Raw genomic sequence first — 15,966 nt, forward strand, 5'->3', positions numbered from 1 at the left:
TGCTTAGTCCAATCATCACTGATGGAGGGGGGTCCTCAATTTTGGTTATGGTGTTCCACATAGTGTAGTTTCTTTTTTAATTAAGCTAAAATTCAGCCACATCTTCTCCGAACATGGATAGAGATTATATGGCAAGCTTCTGACCTTACCACTTTTGCCCTTATGTCAAGACTGAAATGGATCACTTTACAGTTCCTAATCTTGCCATAAATTCTATCTACTATCCAAGATCTACCTAAGGTCACCTCAATCATTCAATCGATTCCAGTACTACTGATTGCATTGTCTGTCTGTTTCCATTCTCATCTCTTCCTTTACGGTCCTCTTTATTACAAAAGGTTATGCATTGAGGCAAAAGCATTGTACACATCTTGAACTACATTTCCTCTGCTGATCCAACAAATAACTCCCGTTTTTGTTTTTTTTAGTTTTCAGCCACCTAATGCACCCTTGACGTTAACCCGTTTCCTATCCAGGTGAGCAAGATGAAGGCCCTACAGACCACTTACCAAGGCAGCAGCATATTCAGATTTCTAGATGTATGCTCAAGTGAAAACAAAATCACATACAAACTGAATGTACAAAGCAGTAATCATTGTAGCATGTGAATGATACTTATGAGAGAACAAGACGTATTTTAGAATAGGTCTACGCAGGCTTATCTATCAATCTATTGGCTGATATAACACCATAAAATGCTAAAAACATATCAAACCCATCTTGTTTTTATTAAGCGTTAATGTGAAAGACATAAAAAAATATTTAAGCATAAATTAAAAACACTTGCTACCATTTATGGAGAACGAACTATTAATAGCTACATGGAGAATACATTCAAAGTACTAGGATCACCAACACTGGACCCATAAATGGATCTACCAAAAATACGCTTGATATTGAGTTTCAAGGTGTGCGGCAACACACATGGCTGAGCTTCCTCTCAAGACTTCACACATCAACCTGTATTTTTACCTCATCCCTTAACATAACGTTTATCTTAGTTTATCTATACCCCTTACGGTACTCCTCAACACTAGTCCATATGAATAACAATCCTTTCTTAAAAATAATTACCTATTCTTGTGCTCACTTTTTTATTCTCCTAATTTATTTTCTGTGAACTGTGTCATCATTCTTCGAAATAATAACTGATATTTGTGTTGTACGTGATATGATTGGACCTGGGCCACAAAGTAACAAAACTTCAACCACTGTCAGTTTCAGGTTTGGCAGAGGGCTCTGACTGGGGCTGTCCAACGGACACTGTGTGCCATTAGCATCGGACATGCAGGGATGGTAGAAAAGGGCAAAGAGCTGAATTTATTTATTTGCCATATTTGCATTCATGTAGAGATTACTTGTCTCGGGAAACAGGACCTTCCTACCAATATAGGGGTAAGTCAATTTACAGCAATGGTCGTACCTTCCAAAGAAGGAAAGTCACATTTCGGGAGCTGTGGCACCTTGCTGAACGTTTCATTAAAGAGGCAGGAAAACACCACTTATGACTGCCCTGGAAATCGAGCGTGCTCTTCCCCGACTAACCGCAGCGCCACGCAGCTCCTCCTGTAATTTTTGTCATTTTTAAGGGAAAAATGTGCCCAAAATAGCATTTACCCTAAAAGTCAACACGTATCATCTACAGACACTGTGCAGGTCCACAGGATGAAGCGAAGATGGGATAAAGTGAGGTGCACATGAGACACCATATTAAAAATAAACTCAGAACATACCAAGATGCATTTTAATGTGTGCAACAAATCCTAAAAAAAGTACTGTAAATATGTGAACAATCTAAAATTTTCACATGCTTGAAAAATAACCATCTCATAGCCATCAATTTTATACGGTTTTCATTTTTATCATAAGAATCAGCCTTCTGTAAACAAATATATATGTTACAAGAAAGCAGGGAGTCACAAATACACTGAATATTGATATGCTTGCTTAAATGACAAGCGTGGTCTTATTATGAAAGATATGCCAAACATGCCTTGGACACAGGTATGGCAGAAGATCCACACTACCAAGGGTGACTCCATTGTCTACAATAGCATGAACAGCTTAAAGTACATTTAAATATTTTTTTTTGCCTAGCTGCCATTTACCTCTATTCAAGGAACAGAATTTAACATTATGAATAGGAGAACCCTCATTACACTGCACAAGAATGACACAAATCGCCTCAGGGAGCTAAGGAGAAGCTGTAATACACATACAGCATGAAGAAAGTGCAGAGGCTGCTGAAAGGTGAAATAAAGTTGCTCAACACCCAATTATTAAAGAAGTTTAGAGCAGATCTCGCAATAAAACTCGTGGGTTTTCTCCTAGATTTTCTGCAGTACCAAATATTTGCATTGGTCTGAACAGATCTAAAGTCTACCACTTTGCATTGTTTGGCAGCAACCAAAACGTTTTTTTGGGTAAAAAAATGGCATCGGTATCAATGGATTTCCTCTTATCTACTGTTTTATCACTGAGAGGACTTGAGGACTTACATCTCTGCATCTGCTTGCTATATTCAGACATGTTGTCTGGTCGAATGGATCGTAGAAATTTGATATATTCATCACTGTGATATTTGGTCATTTCTTCGGCAGTAGCCTTATGAGGTCGCTGCAAAACAAATGATAAACAAGAAGGCATAATTAGCAATGTGCACATTCAATTGCATTTGAATAAAAGGAATGGCAATACATTAAAACTCAAGAGCACACTCACATAGATCTCCATTTTTCTGTACAACCCATAATTCAGCAGCAAGTTATGAGTCATACGTATCCGGTGAGGTTTCATGGGGTGCCCTTGTCCATAATAATAATTTCCAATATCACCTAGAAGAAAATTAAGTGACAATTTAAATCTTCACATAAAAATAAAAAATAAAAACTGTAAACAAGTAGCTCATGAATTATCCAGCTGGTATTAAAACATAATTTTCTTGCCCAAAACCTATTTAACAAAATGACTGTTCTTCTGTTAGGTCACATATTTTAACTCTACCCAAGTGAAGGTTTATGGAACGTCCAAAACCCTTACACAGAACAACTTATCCTGAAATGGAACAGTCAACCTATAACAGCACCGCGCGGAAACAGGAACCTCAAAAAACTATCAATGCTTTTGTACTTTTAGCTACACTTGCGGGGAAGCCCGAATTCACTAGGAAGTACTGTAACTTTAAGAAAAGAGATCATGTGACTTCCTGACCATTACTCAGGTTGCACCTCCCACTCATCCTCCTCCACACCACTTCCTTTTTATGCATAAATGAGATGAATGGTAACACCAAGCACCACAATGTCATAGATGTCATTGACAAAGCGTGGATCCCAAAACAGTCTGCTAACTATAACCCTAAAAGTGGTGTTCAAGACAACCCTCCTGCAAGGCAGAAAAAGAAGACTGGTGTACAGGAGCAGGATTTGAGGGGATGACACACTGAAGCCAAGAACATCCCTTAAATGCTATCACTGCTGGCATTGCACAGCCCAACTGCATTGGATGCACGTGTATTTACTAAAGGAATGAACCATAGGCTTCTCTGAGGTAGATGGCATAATATTAGTACTTGAACTGACTGATTGAGACTTAATTATTTCGCTTTTGCTCTCACAAGATCAAATCCAGGATTGCCACACAAACAGAAAGAGCAAAAGCTAGAGGTGAACCAAATCCTCTCAAAGTTTGCACCTCATTGTAAGCAAATTAAAAACTCGCTTTATAGAGATCTGACTGGATATAATTCAAATATAAAATTCTCACAAAGGTTACCGTATTTTCCGGCGTATAAGACGACTTTTTAACCCCTTAAAATGTTCTCCAAAGTCGGGGGTCATCTTATACGCCGGGTACCAAATTTTTAGGAGTGGAAGCAACGTTTCGGTATGTTCGAACTGCATGCTCAGTCTAGAGACACAGCGGGCGGGCACATGCGCTGATCTGGCGTCTCTCTCTGTGCTGATCTAGCGTCTCTCTAATCTCTCTCTCCCTGCTACTGATCCCCCTTATACCATATTCGTGCTTATGTGAGTCATACTACAATCCCCTCTAGCTGTACGGTACTTTATTTACCGTATGCGATTTTATATAGCGCGGACTTTACCCGAAGGTGTCAGAGCGCTTCACAATAGGATTACTGTAGTAATGATACATGAGGAGATAATTACAACAGAACAAATTACAAAAACAAACGTTACGTTAAGTTACGGCACATGAATCAAAAATGACAATAGTGCGCAGTCTCTTACAGTCCTGTAGTGCAGTAGTGCCGATGGGAGCAGGATCTCACGGGGCATTTCGGTATTTTCGAACTGCGTAGGTATTCAGTCTAGAGCTACAGCGGGCACATGCGCTGATCTGGCGTCTCTCTCTCCTTCCGATGTGGCCATAAATCTCACGTTCATCGGAAGGAGAGGAGCGTCAGTACCGTACGTCATCTCCTCAGTTCATGGGCATTGAAAGGGGACTGTAGAAAGTTCCCGCCGGCAATACAGTACTGCGCTGGAAGTGGGGGTAGTCTTATACGGCGAGTATAGCATGAAACCTTCATTTTATGAAGAAAAGTAGGGGGTCGTCTTATACGCCGGGTCGTCCTATACGCCGGAAAATACGGTAAATGTTTACTTTCCTATTAAAACCTCCCGCTCACAGTCAGGGCTGGCTGCCTGCCCTTGTATTCCCCAAGGAACTTTTTTATTTGATTTTACTTCTTCCAGTGAGACAACAGAGGAAGCGTTCTACTCTCTTAGAACATATTTGTTTGGGCACTTTAGCAAACAAGCACTGGCAAAGCCAATCCATCTCGTCTAAGACAGAGCTTTTGGCTTTGCCAATGTATTTTTAGCCATGCTGTATCTCAGCATATCTAAATAAAAGTGGAGTGGAGTACTGTTGTAGAGTGGAATGGAGTAAAGTCTTTGCGCCACTACAAGAAAAAGAAATCACGCATTGGCCAGCAGTACCCAATGAGAAGGCAGCAAATAAGAATGACGATGTAGCCAACTAATAGTAATCTATAGGCGGATACAAAGCCCCTAACTGAACACAAGAGTCTCGCAAGCGACAGTGCATGCTCTTGCAGACTCAAACTAAAAAGGGAATGAGTAATTCAATCCGTCTAGAAACCCCTAAGAAGTTTCTTGTAATTCCTATTTTTTAGGGGAGGTATTTGTTCTTGAGCCAAGTTCTGGTAGATTCTTTACTGTCTCTCTGTCTACATGGAGGCTAGACTGCTCGAGGGTAGGGAATGAGTCGGATGGTTCCAGGAGAGATGGTGGTGATGTGTAATCTTATTCCTAAAAACAGGACATCAGAGAAGCAAATACTGCTAGGTCTAATAAGAGCCATTAAGACCATTATACAGTGAAACCTTTGTTAAAATATGGGTATTATTTTGGCTACTAATGCAGAAAAATGAAGGAAGCTAATGGACATTGGAAATCAAAAGGATTCCTTCAAAAGGACTGCCATTTGCCTATCAAAAATTCAAACTGTAGGGCACTTAAGAAGAGGACCCCAAATTAAAGAACGAAGGGACCAATTCGACTTGCGAAACATTTATCATGTAGAAGGAAGTAAGCTCTGCATCCCGTGGAGTTGGAACCCTCTGCCTGATTCCACCTCCCCAAAATAAAATAATTCCTGTTGTGCAGTCTTTAATAATGGAAGGGAGATCATCAGTTCAATATAATCTATTGCTTTGCGCTGCAAAAGGCTAAACAGAAAAATCTTGTTTTTTCTGGATAAGGACTGTTTACTTCCAATTGCACCTCTGCAGTTCTATTATGGTGAAATAGTGATCACCAATATTTTCTTTCCTGTTGTGGACTGGACAGAGTCATTTGCTGGTCAATGATTTCCCAGTCTGAGTTCTTAGCTTCTATGCCAGCTCAATTTGGGGATGTTTCGTATGAAATCTTTGCTTTGGCTGGGACCACAGTTAGTTCTCCAGACACAGATAGTCAAGAGCACTGAAAGGACTATTGACTATCTGAGCACTGAAGAGGACTGAAATCCTTTGATAACAAACTAGCAGGTAGTTTGTTATCAAAGGATTCTACGACTCTTGCACTTTCGTAACACAAGTATGATTAGTCAAAGGGTGAAGTTTGCCACAACATAACCAAAGCACATTAGTGCCCACGCACAGGATACACAAGCCTCCAATGTAGGAAATCCCTTACTTGCGCACAGTACAAAAATACCAAAAAATGTACAATGTTAAATAATAAGCCTGCCTGCGGCACCAGGAAGTCTAGGTACAGCATCATGTGCATAGCAGCAGGATCAGATGAAATCTCTAGCCTTCAATGACCACACTCATCACTTCACATTTAGGCCACATTTCACCCGCTAATTTTTCAACCTTGCATGCAAAATATGCCAAAACAACCCTACCATTTTATTGCACTTTCTCATACTCCATAATATCATGCTCAACACCCCATTCTCCCACTGACACTCAAAGAATCCCATCATGCATCCCTAAAATGACCTCAAGATGCTCCCTGCACATAAGTCATCAATGCCAACAACTAGTTATGTAAGCGGACTGCCATGCAATACAAAATTAACAATACACAACTTGTATTACTGAAGAGCCAACATAAATAAAAGTTCTACTTCAGACAGGGGTGTGGAGTTCCTATAGCCCGACTCCCAGGACATATGTGTCCCTGGGACAAATCAGCCCAACCCCCTGCAGCACAAAGCCTTTGGTTGCCAGTTTACAGTACCACATTATGGATCAGGGGAGGGCATTGACTGCAGTTAAAGTAATATTTGTATCCATATGTTGATGCTGTTCGAACTTGTATTCATGGTCCATTATTAAAAGCCGTTCTTCTTAGGGTGAGCGTTCTTAGGAAATGTAAGCTCTGACTGTAATACGGACAGTGGTTCCAGTGTAAAAATGTGTACACACTTTTGTAAAGTTTAACAATATATGAGGCTACATACAATGCTCTCTAATTAAATGCAAATATATGCAGAAGTTTGAAAGCAAGATTGATGATCCTTTGCTTTCAAAATAAACGGTTAACAAAAAGAAATGAGATAGGAAAAAAAAGGTTTGCTTAATAAATGTGGAATTGTAGGTATCATTTATTAGAAGCATCATTTACTAAACGTGTTGATGCATGCTAGAATTTCCACAAAATATTAATGGAAAATCAGTGCAGCCAGTTTCATCAAGATAATGGGGAACATGAAAACAAATATGCATTGGCAAAGCCAATAGGTCTGATACTGGTAACCTTTTGTTTTTTGCTAATGCGTGTCTTGTTTTTATATGTTTTTTGTAAAACTTTGTGGGAGCTGCCAGACCCTCACCATTAGAACAAACATTGGAAAAGCAATAAGAAGTTTGGTCTTAAAAAGCACACATTGCCACAGTAGTCTCTGGCACTAAACAGAACTATTTTGTGTACAGACATGCTACTTGTGAAATGGCAGCAGCCAGTTGTTGGATAGATAGATAGAAAAAGAGAATTGTAATACAAACAAAAGGTATTGGTTAACTCAAGACCTAATTAAGGGCACAATTCTTAAAGAAAGCAACAAAATAGCACCCATAGTATGTCCTTGCATTAGTGCAGATTTACGGCTTTCATGAATTCACTAGAATTTACATAAGTAAGACAGGAAATCATACTCGTAGAAAATATTTGTGAACTGCTTTTTAGCATGAGAACGCAAACACTGACAAAGTCAAAAGGCTGATAGTCAATGCCAGACTTATTGGCTTTGCCAATGCTGGTTCAAAACCTAGTTGATGGGAGAACGTCCCTTCCTGCCACCTTCCTGAGACAGTTCATTGTCTGTACTTCCATAGCTCTGCACCTCAGAGAAGATGTTATGCCCCACCACTTTCTAAGTTCACCTGCTGCCCTGGACTATTTCATTCAGCAAGTCCACCGACATCCCAACCAATGAACATATAGAGGAATAAATGAATCAGTCAAGTGTTGAACACAGGATCCAAAATGGGTGGAGACAGACAAAAACAAAGGCCTTTTGGTCATACTAGAAACATTTACCAGGGTACATAGTGCACCTGGTCCCCATCGTTTCTAAGGCTCATGACGCCACTGGCTTCAGTATAGCAAATTGAACTTAAGGAATTCGCTTTTCGTAAATCAGATTGAGACCATTGTGTCGTTTTTGAGACCATTGTGTCGTTTTTGTAGCATTTACTATCTGTCAACACTAAGCATCTCATCTTTGTTGACATTGTCACACATTTCATGTGAGTAAGGTAGGAATCTGGGTACCCGCCCTGAAGAAGTAGCACGCTTCGAAACATGTTGACACACACAGGAGGTCCTGTACATGAATAGAACACACCTCCACCTCACACTTTTTAATAATACCAGCACCAAGACATATTACATTTTTCTACTCCTCAGGTGCGAGGTATTTTTTAACATTCACCAATCACTCACTCCTGACCCTACCACTCACCCTTTCTCACACTACACATAGTGGAAACATCAGTGCTCCCGCGCATCCGCTGGTAGTAGCACGCCGTGTTCCATAGAGGGACGGGCAGATCCCTATGATGAAGCTTGACACCAAGGGCCCTTTTGGTGTGTGAGGGGTATTTAAGAAACACAATGTGCTTCCCACCAAGTAGGAAACACACCTGACCCTTGATCAAATATCATCCTTTGCAACCTCTCATGGGTGGATCCTTTTGTTTATAAGTAATTGTAAGGGGAGATCGAATCCACCCTATGTGTTTGTGTATGACACCTACTCTCCACTCGATCCTTTGGTATTTACCATACTAGAGCCATCTCAGGAGAGGCCAGCTGTTGTACACTCTAACACTTAAGGCTCAAACTGCAGTACAGGAAGCTGTATCCCAGGATGTGATAGAGTGCATTTACACCGCAGGACAAAACAGTGATACCACTCCATGAATCACTGAGTGCCATTTCAGAGCAATATAAACGTGTGAAAAAATTCCCAAAAGACAGGATTAGCCCACTATGGAAATCAGCCCACAGCAATCTGCTCAATTTCCTCGAATGTTTCTATGGTCCATCCATAGGATCTCTATTTATCATCAAGAAAGCTAAAAGATGAATGTTCAATCCAACTTTCAATTATGGATTCAATGATTCTTGTGCCTTCCTTCAGGTTGCCAAAATTCAGCCATGCCAACAAGTAACCATGGCTCCTTTTGAAGCATCTTTTCAAGCTTATATCTTTGCGCAATACATAACGAATAAAAATAATGTTTATGATGGATCCAATAATCAAATGATGACAACATAATCATGTTGAAACAAGTTGAATATGAGGCACTGGAATATGTTTATATTTTGCACATTATTATTATTGCTCCGGTCTATTATTAAACACAACTTAATTATGCCACTGAAGACGCCATTCACTCCTGTATTCACCTCCTTCCATCTTATCCCCCTGTGCAAATTCTCTCCTCACAAGCTCCACAGAGCAAAGACAGCCGATGTTATGGTTTATTCCTACACTTAAGAATACAAATCTTTCAGTGAATTTTCTTGTGTTTCTGATGTCTTGCAACATCCAAGGTCTCTCCGCTGTTAGGTCCTATTAATTTGCTAAATGTTTTCTTAAAATGGGACAGTGCTATGGTGTTGAGCTAATAACGTTCATGTTTCTGATTTCTTAAAGAATTTTTACTTGGAATCATACCATGATGTTTCTGCTGTTTTTCACAATTTTTTTTTATGGACAAAATATGTTAGGTACTTCTAGATTTGGGGTGAGCCAGAAGATCTTTGAAGACTTTCCTATTGTACTAGTGATACTGTGCGCCTCTTTTCAAATTTTGCTGCTTATTTGGGACTTAGCATGATTTCAGAATTTTTTTACTATTGAGTATTACTCCGATATTGAGCCTTTATAATATTTATTCTGTATTGTTTGAGATTTTTGTAACACACACTTAACTTTTCCCTGATCTAGAACTCTGTTGAGTAGCCTCAGTTACTTGCTTTTGATAGTCTGATACATTGATGCTGGTGTGGGTGCCTTTTTGTGCAATTATTTCCAGTGGAAGAATCGTATAAGGTAACATTTTGAGGTTCCTGAATTTTGATTTGTCTTGAATATTGGGGTATGGTTGTGCTCCCACATATTAGTAGCAGAGGATGATTGCATAATAAAGAGATCTCATCTTTGTAAGGGGCTCCCAAAGGGTTTTCATAGCCCCTAATGCTCACTCTGAAAGAATAGTGGATTTTCGAAAACTCCAACATGGCGGAGTTTCCCCAGGAGCTCTGACTTGAAGTGGGTTCTTTAACAATTCTGAAGTGCAAGTATGAATAGGGAGTATGAGGTTGTGACAGATTTCTAGGCTTTTTTTATATCCTTGGTGTGCAACGCTGATTGTGAGCTCAACTGGTGAATCGTTCATCGTACTGCTGATGTACTACTCATATTTGTAAATTTATTTTGCTCATAGTTGGTTGATTTGTTTATCAGATTCTTCTAAATCCATTATCTTGAGATATTGTGGACATATTGACTTTTCCTTTTTCAGGATTGTGCGTCTAATCTAGGATTGCATCTCTTTACTCCCAGGCGCAGAGGAGTTAGAGCATTAACCAGGGTAGATGACCACTGGACGCAGTCTTTCTAGTGTAAATCGTGATTTTGAAAGGTAGCATGGAGGGTGCGGTTTTGTTGCTCCATTTGCTAATAATGGTCTAAAATTGACTTGTCTTAACATGCTAACTTTCTTATTATTTAGGTTGAGCAGACAAGAGTATATTTAGTTTGTATTTAATTAGAAAGCTTTGCTTTTTGTTTTCTCATTTACTGAGAAATTACACTGTCATTGGTGAGTCAGACAGGGATTGGTGAGACATCACCACAAGGAAGGACTTCCATTGGTTGGTTGCGGACAGAGCCGTACTCTGCCTTGATGACATTTTGAGATTGTTTTACATGAGAAGACTTCTGTAGTACCTCCGACTGAGAGTCAGAAAATACCTGCCGAGGGGATGTCTACATATGGAATGATAAAGGACATTGGGTTCTATACTTGTACCTGGAAATCTGAAGGGTATAAATAAAATGCATCTAAGAAGGTTTCCCTCTAAGGCAACAGTAAGACTAACACTTGAAAGTTAGATTTCCTTAGACAAACCATGAATGACAAAGCAGATGCCCAGACCTACACAGTTTGAGGCACTGAATAAATTAAATCAAATGGCTACACAGAAGGAGAGAAAGAAAATGTCAAAGTGAAGGGTTCATTTAAACTGGAGAGCAAGTGGGATCAACAAGGAAAATGCTGGAGGGGGATATGATAGAAGGGTTAAGAGATTATCCTGCCAAAATCAGGGAAACAAATGAAGGGGAAAAGCAGAGGAATGATTCTGTGGAGGATAAGTTCCTTAATGAACTTTTGAATTCCAGACCTCCTCCGTATATAGCTGGAGCAACGGGAACAAATGGTCTTCTGGTTCTGGTCCTGAAATGGAAGCAGGAGAAGATGGTAGTGCAGGCTCCTACGGATGTAGTACCAAGTGCATCAACTGAAAAGTCAATGACAGTGATGCCTAGTACCGGTAGGGATACCCAATCTGTTAATTCACCTGCAGTAGGGGTTGTAGAGTGTCCGAAAACTATTAACATTGGCCTTTTGAAAATTACATTTGGTGAAATGTTACAGGGAAACATCGATTTAAACAAGTGATTAACATATACTGCTGATCAAATGAGATATGTGGTTAAAGAAGCTGCTAGGTGTGCAAATGAAGCACTTGATGAACTACAGAAGTTAGCGGATGAATGAGAGGTGGACTTGGAAAAAATAGATTTGACTCATAATGAAATTTAAAAAATGGGCTTAAGCACTCAGAGAGCTAATTTTAAAGATTTCATTGAAAATTAAGGGAATGGAATGACCTGAAGAAATACAAGGAAACATGCAAGAGAGGGACGGCACATAAAAGAAATTGAAGGGGCCTGAAGGTAGACCAACGGACGACTCCTGGTGGCCCTCAGCACTGGGCTCCGCACCAACACCATCGGGCCACGCACGCAACCTGGGATTGATCCTGGACCCCCTCCTTCACGATGACCAAACAAGTCAACGCTGTCTCGTCATCATGCTTCAACACCCTGCGCATGCTCCGAAAGATCTTCCGGTGGATCCCCACAGAAACCAGAAAGACTGTCACCCAGGTCCTCGTCACCAGCCTACTGGACTACGGAAACGCCCTATACGCAGGGACCACTGCCAAACTTCAGAAACGACTACAACGCATACAAAACGCCTCCGCACGACTAATCCTTGACATCCCACGCCACAGCCACATGTCCGCCCACCTGAGAAACCTGCACTGGCTCCCCATCAACAAGAGGATCACATTCAGGCTCCTCACCCACGCACATGACATGGGCCCTGAATACCTCAACAACCGACTCTCTTTCTACACTCCCACCCGCCAGCTCCAATCCGCCAGCCTCGCCCTCGCCACCGTCCCACGGATTCGCAGAACCACCGCCGGAGGAAGATCGTTCTCCTACCTGGCAGCCAAAACATGGATCTCCCTCCCCGCACACCTACGAATGACCCAGGACCAACTCACCTTCAGGAAACACCTCAAGACCTGGCTTTTTGAGCAGTAGCAGCACCCCCCTCCAGCGCCTTGAGACCCTCACAGGTGAGTAACACGCTCTATACATTTTAGGATTGATTGATTTATTGATTTAGGGCATACTGTCAAGGGTGGAGAACGGGATTTTTATAGAAAGGAAATTGTATTGACAATTAGTGCTGAACCAGATACCAACAATGTGAGACCAGGTGGGGTTTTCTGCAGAAATCAACAGTATTGACATTCGAAGTGCTTTGTTAGTCCTTGCAATTCTTCTATGATGTGGCTAAAGAAACCAAGTGCAAAGTGGGGGAACTGTTCAGGACCTGAGAAATAAACAGAATAGACTCTCTGTTGTCCTGTGGTACCGAATCCAGCAGTAATTGTGATCCAAATTCCTGCAGATGCAAAATGGTATACAGTCATCATCTTATGCCAAGTGTTCTTCTCAATCGCTTTGCATGAGGAAAGTAATTTCAACTTTGTTTTTCAATTTCCAAATAAAGTTCTTGTTTGTTGTAGAATTCCACAAGGGTATGCAGAAAGTCCTTTAGTTTTTAGTCAAATTTTGATGAAAGATCAAGACATGTTGAGGTCTCGTAACTCAGTCTTAGTGCAGTATATAGATGATTTGTCAGTTGCTTCTAAACAAAAGAGGACTGTAAACTTGATATTATTGCCCTATTAAATCATCTAGCTGGCATAAGGTCACCCCAAAAAAATGGAATACCATAAAAGAGAAGTAATCTATATTAGGCATCATACTGAAAAGCTGTGAGCAAAGTCCCAAAAGAACCTGTTTCTGCAATTCAGTATATGAGCCCACCAACCACCCAGAGAGAGGTTCAGAGGATTCTTGGAATTGTTGGCAGCTGTCGGTGGTGGATTCTTAACTTTTCCTTACTTAGTATGGCTCACCCATAGTGAAATATAAGATCCGGTACCATTTGATAATGAATGCTCTGAAGCATTGAAAGAACTGAGAGAAAGTCTTTGTTGACAGGCACTAGGAAAGCCAGACTATAATTTAGCTTTCTTTCTGTTCTCTCGTGAGAAAGGTGAATGTGCATAATTAATTCTTGCACAAAAGCATGGTGGGTTGATGCGGCAAGTGGTATATGTTTCAGGCATATTGGATCAAGTAGTTGTAGGTCTTTCAGGTGGTTTGAAATCGGTTGCAACTGTTTGTGATGCAAATGAACAAAGTGAAGGAACCGTTATGGCTCATACTTTAATTGTACACGTTCTCATTCGACTGAGACTTTACTGACAGAGAACTCAGCACATGACAGACAGAGAGCAAACTTTGATGAGCAGTCATTCTTGTGGCGGAGAACAAATCTATTAAAAGGTGTAACTCCTATTTCAGACAGAAGGTGTGAAGAGACGGAAAATGATGACATTGAGGATACGGATGGTGAACCAGAACACTACTGCATTGCAGTTACGGAGTCATGTACCAAACCAAAAACAGATATTAAAGAAACTCCTTTGGAAAGGTTTGTTGCTGGTTCTTGTTTAAGAGACCAATATGGAGCATTGAGAGCTGCCTTGCAGTATATTCCATTTCTCAGATCCTTAATGCATCTTTTCTGCTGAATCTAACATCAGCTCAGATGGCAGATTGAGTAGTATTAACGAGAGCTTGCTACCCATCAAAAGAATCAAATGTGACAATTTATGCAGACCGCATGGTATTGGAGTGGTTTGTGGTCACAGAGAGGGTTTATGACATTCTGGAGCTCCTACAAAGAATAGTGCTTCTATTATTGAAATCCTTACAATAGCCAAAAGAGACTGCAGTGATCAAAAATGTTGCGCATAAGGCTGGAAAATATTTTGGCCAAAGTGTGCTTCAAATGGCTTAAAGTGGCCTGATGCACTTCCTCATGTTTTGATAAGCATGAGAAGTACTCCTGGCAGAACGACTGTTATCGCCCCAAAAGGTGATCATGGGAGGAGCAATGAAACTTGCCCCCATCCTTGAAGCTGCGTTAGTTTCAATAACTGATTATATTGTGCTAGATTACAGCAAAGGTCTAGTTATATGGTGAAATCTGATTCTCATCAGGTGAATGTGGCAACAGACTCAACAAAGGAGATTACCGGTCACAGTCTGGAGACTGGACAGAGGTCTGGAAGCATATCAGGAAGAACTGCTTGAAAGAGCGGTGGTGTGGACCCTAGCAGGTAATCTTGACAGTAAATACAGCGGTAAAGTGTACCAGCCTGCTGAAATTGATCCATACCAAAAGGGTGAAAGCAGAGGAATAAGTGGTAGAAACTGCCACTGATCTACAAAGTCAAGTAGAACGTAAAGTTCAAAATCAAGCTCAAATTTTCAGTCTGGATCGTAGAGTGTGTAAAACTTTTTAAACTGATGAAGAAAGAAATACTCATAAAAACATCAGGTCGGTGAAAGCTCTGATGAAACTGAAAAGAAATAAGCCTAGTTTCAAAACAAGGATCAGAGTAAAGCGATATTACTGTGTAAGAATCAAAAGCATCAGTGGCAGCAAGAAGTAGACTGATGCAATCAATGACAAATTGCAGTTGAATATTTGAGTTACTCCAAACATCAGAAGAAAGCAGCTTGCAGATAAAACTAATAAAAGCTCAAGCACAAGTTCAAGTATAAGTTCTTCAGAGAGTAAAGAGAAGGACGTTTTTGAACAAAGTAAAATTCAGAGATATTCCACGGAAAAAAACTTGCAAAAGAAAGCATTGCAAACCAGAAAAGCTTGAGTAACAATTAGACTGAAACCAGAGAGGGTAAATCAACTGTTGCTAAAAGGTCAAAGAGAAGGAAAGTTCCAAATAGAAAACAGCTTCACCTGAATGAGTATATCTAGCCACGCTATCGGAATAAGAAGAACTGAAGTTAGAAAGCTAGAATCTAGAACATGAGAGTGGCGCAGAGACAGAAGAGCCACCTTGAAATGATAAAGAGACTGTTCACACAACTTTGTATCAAGCAACAGTTAAAGAAGATAAAAGACTTAAATCATAGACTAAAAAGACCTGGACTTTTATTTTTAAAAGGAAAATAGCAAAAAAGATTTAAAATGTTTGTTTTGATTATTGTTTTTGGAGCCTCACGATATTATTTTTGTTTCAAATGGAAGATGGAGAACAGCAAATTATATAAAACTGTAGGGATAGAGACAATGTTAAAAATATTATTAGTCTTAGTCGGGCAGTTGTTCTGTTAACTGACTCCAGTGGGACATGCCTCTGAGAACGATGAATTAACTACGGATAGGTATGAATTCAAACATGATATACTACAGCGTAAGGAGTTCTTAATTAGTGGATTTCAGGATAACATGTATCTAAAATAATTAATGAATACATAAATATTATT

General features: G+C 40.2%; 1 protein-coding gene across 1 annotated transcript in view; it reads right to left on the minus strand.

Moving 5' to 3' along the window:
- Window positions 1–15,966, minus strand: part of HDAC2 (histone deacetylase 2) — a 149,625-nt gene that overhangs the window by 107,998 nt on the left and 25,661 nt on the right. The window contains exons 2-3 of the mRNA XM_078648570.1: window positions 2,722–2,834; window positions 2,499–2,616 (exon numbers count right to left, since the gene is read on the minus strand). Coding sequence (XP_078504696.1) covers window positions 2,499–2,616; window positions 2,722–2,834 — 231 coding nt within the window. The remainder of the gene's footprint in view (window positions 1–2,498; window positions 2,617–2,721; window positions 2,835–15,966) is intronic.

The sequence above is a fragment of the Lissotriton helveticus genome, chromosome 6 (assembly GCF_964261635.1).
Source record: "Lissotriton helveticus chromosome 6, aLisHel1.1, whole genome shotgun sequence".
NCBI classification, from domain to species: domain Eukaryota; kingdom Metazoa; phylum Chordata; class Amphibia; order Caudata; family Salamandridae; genus Lissotriton; species Lissotriton helveticus.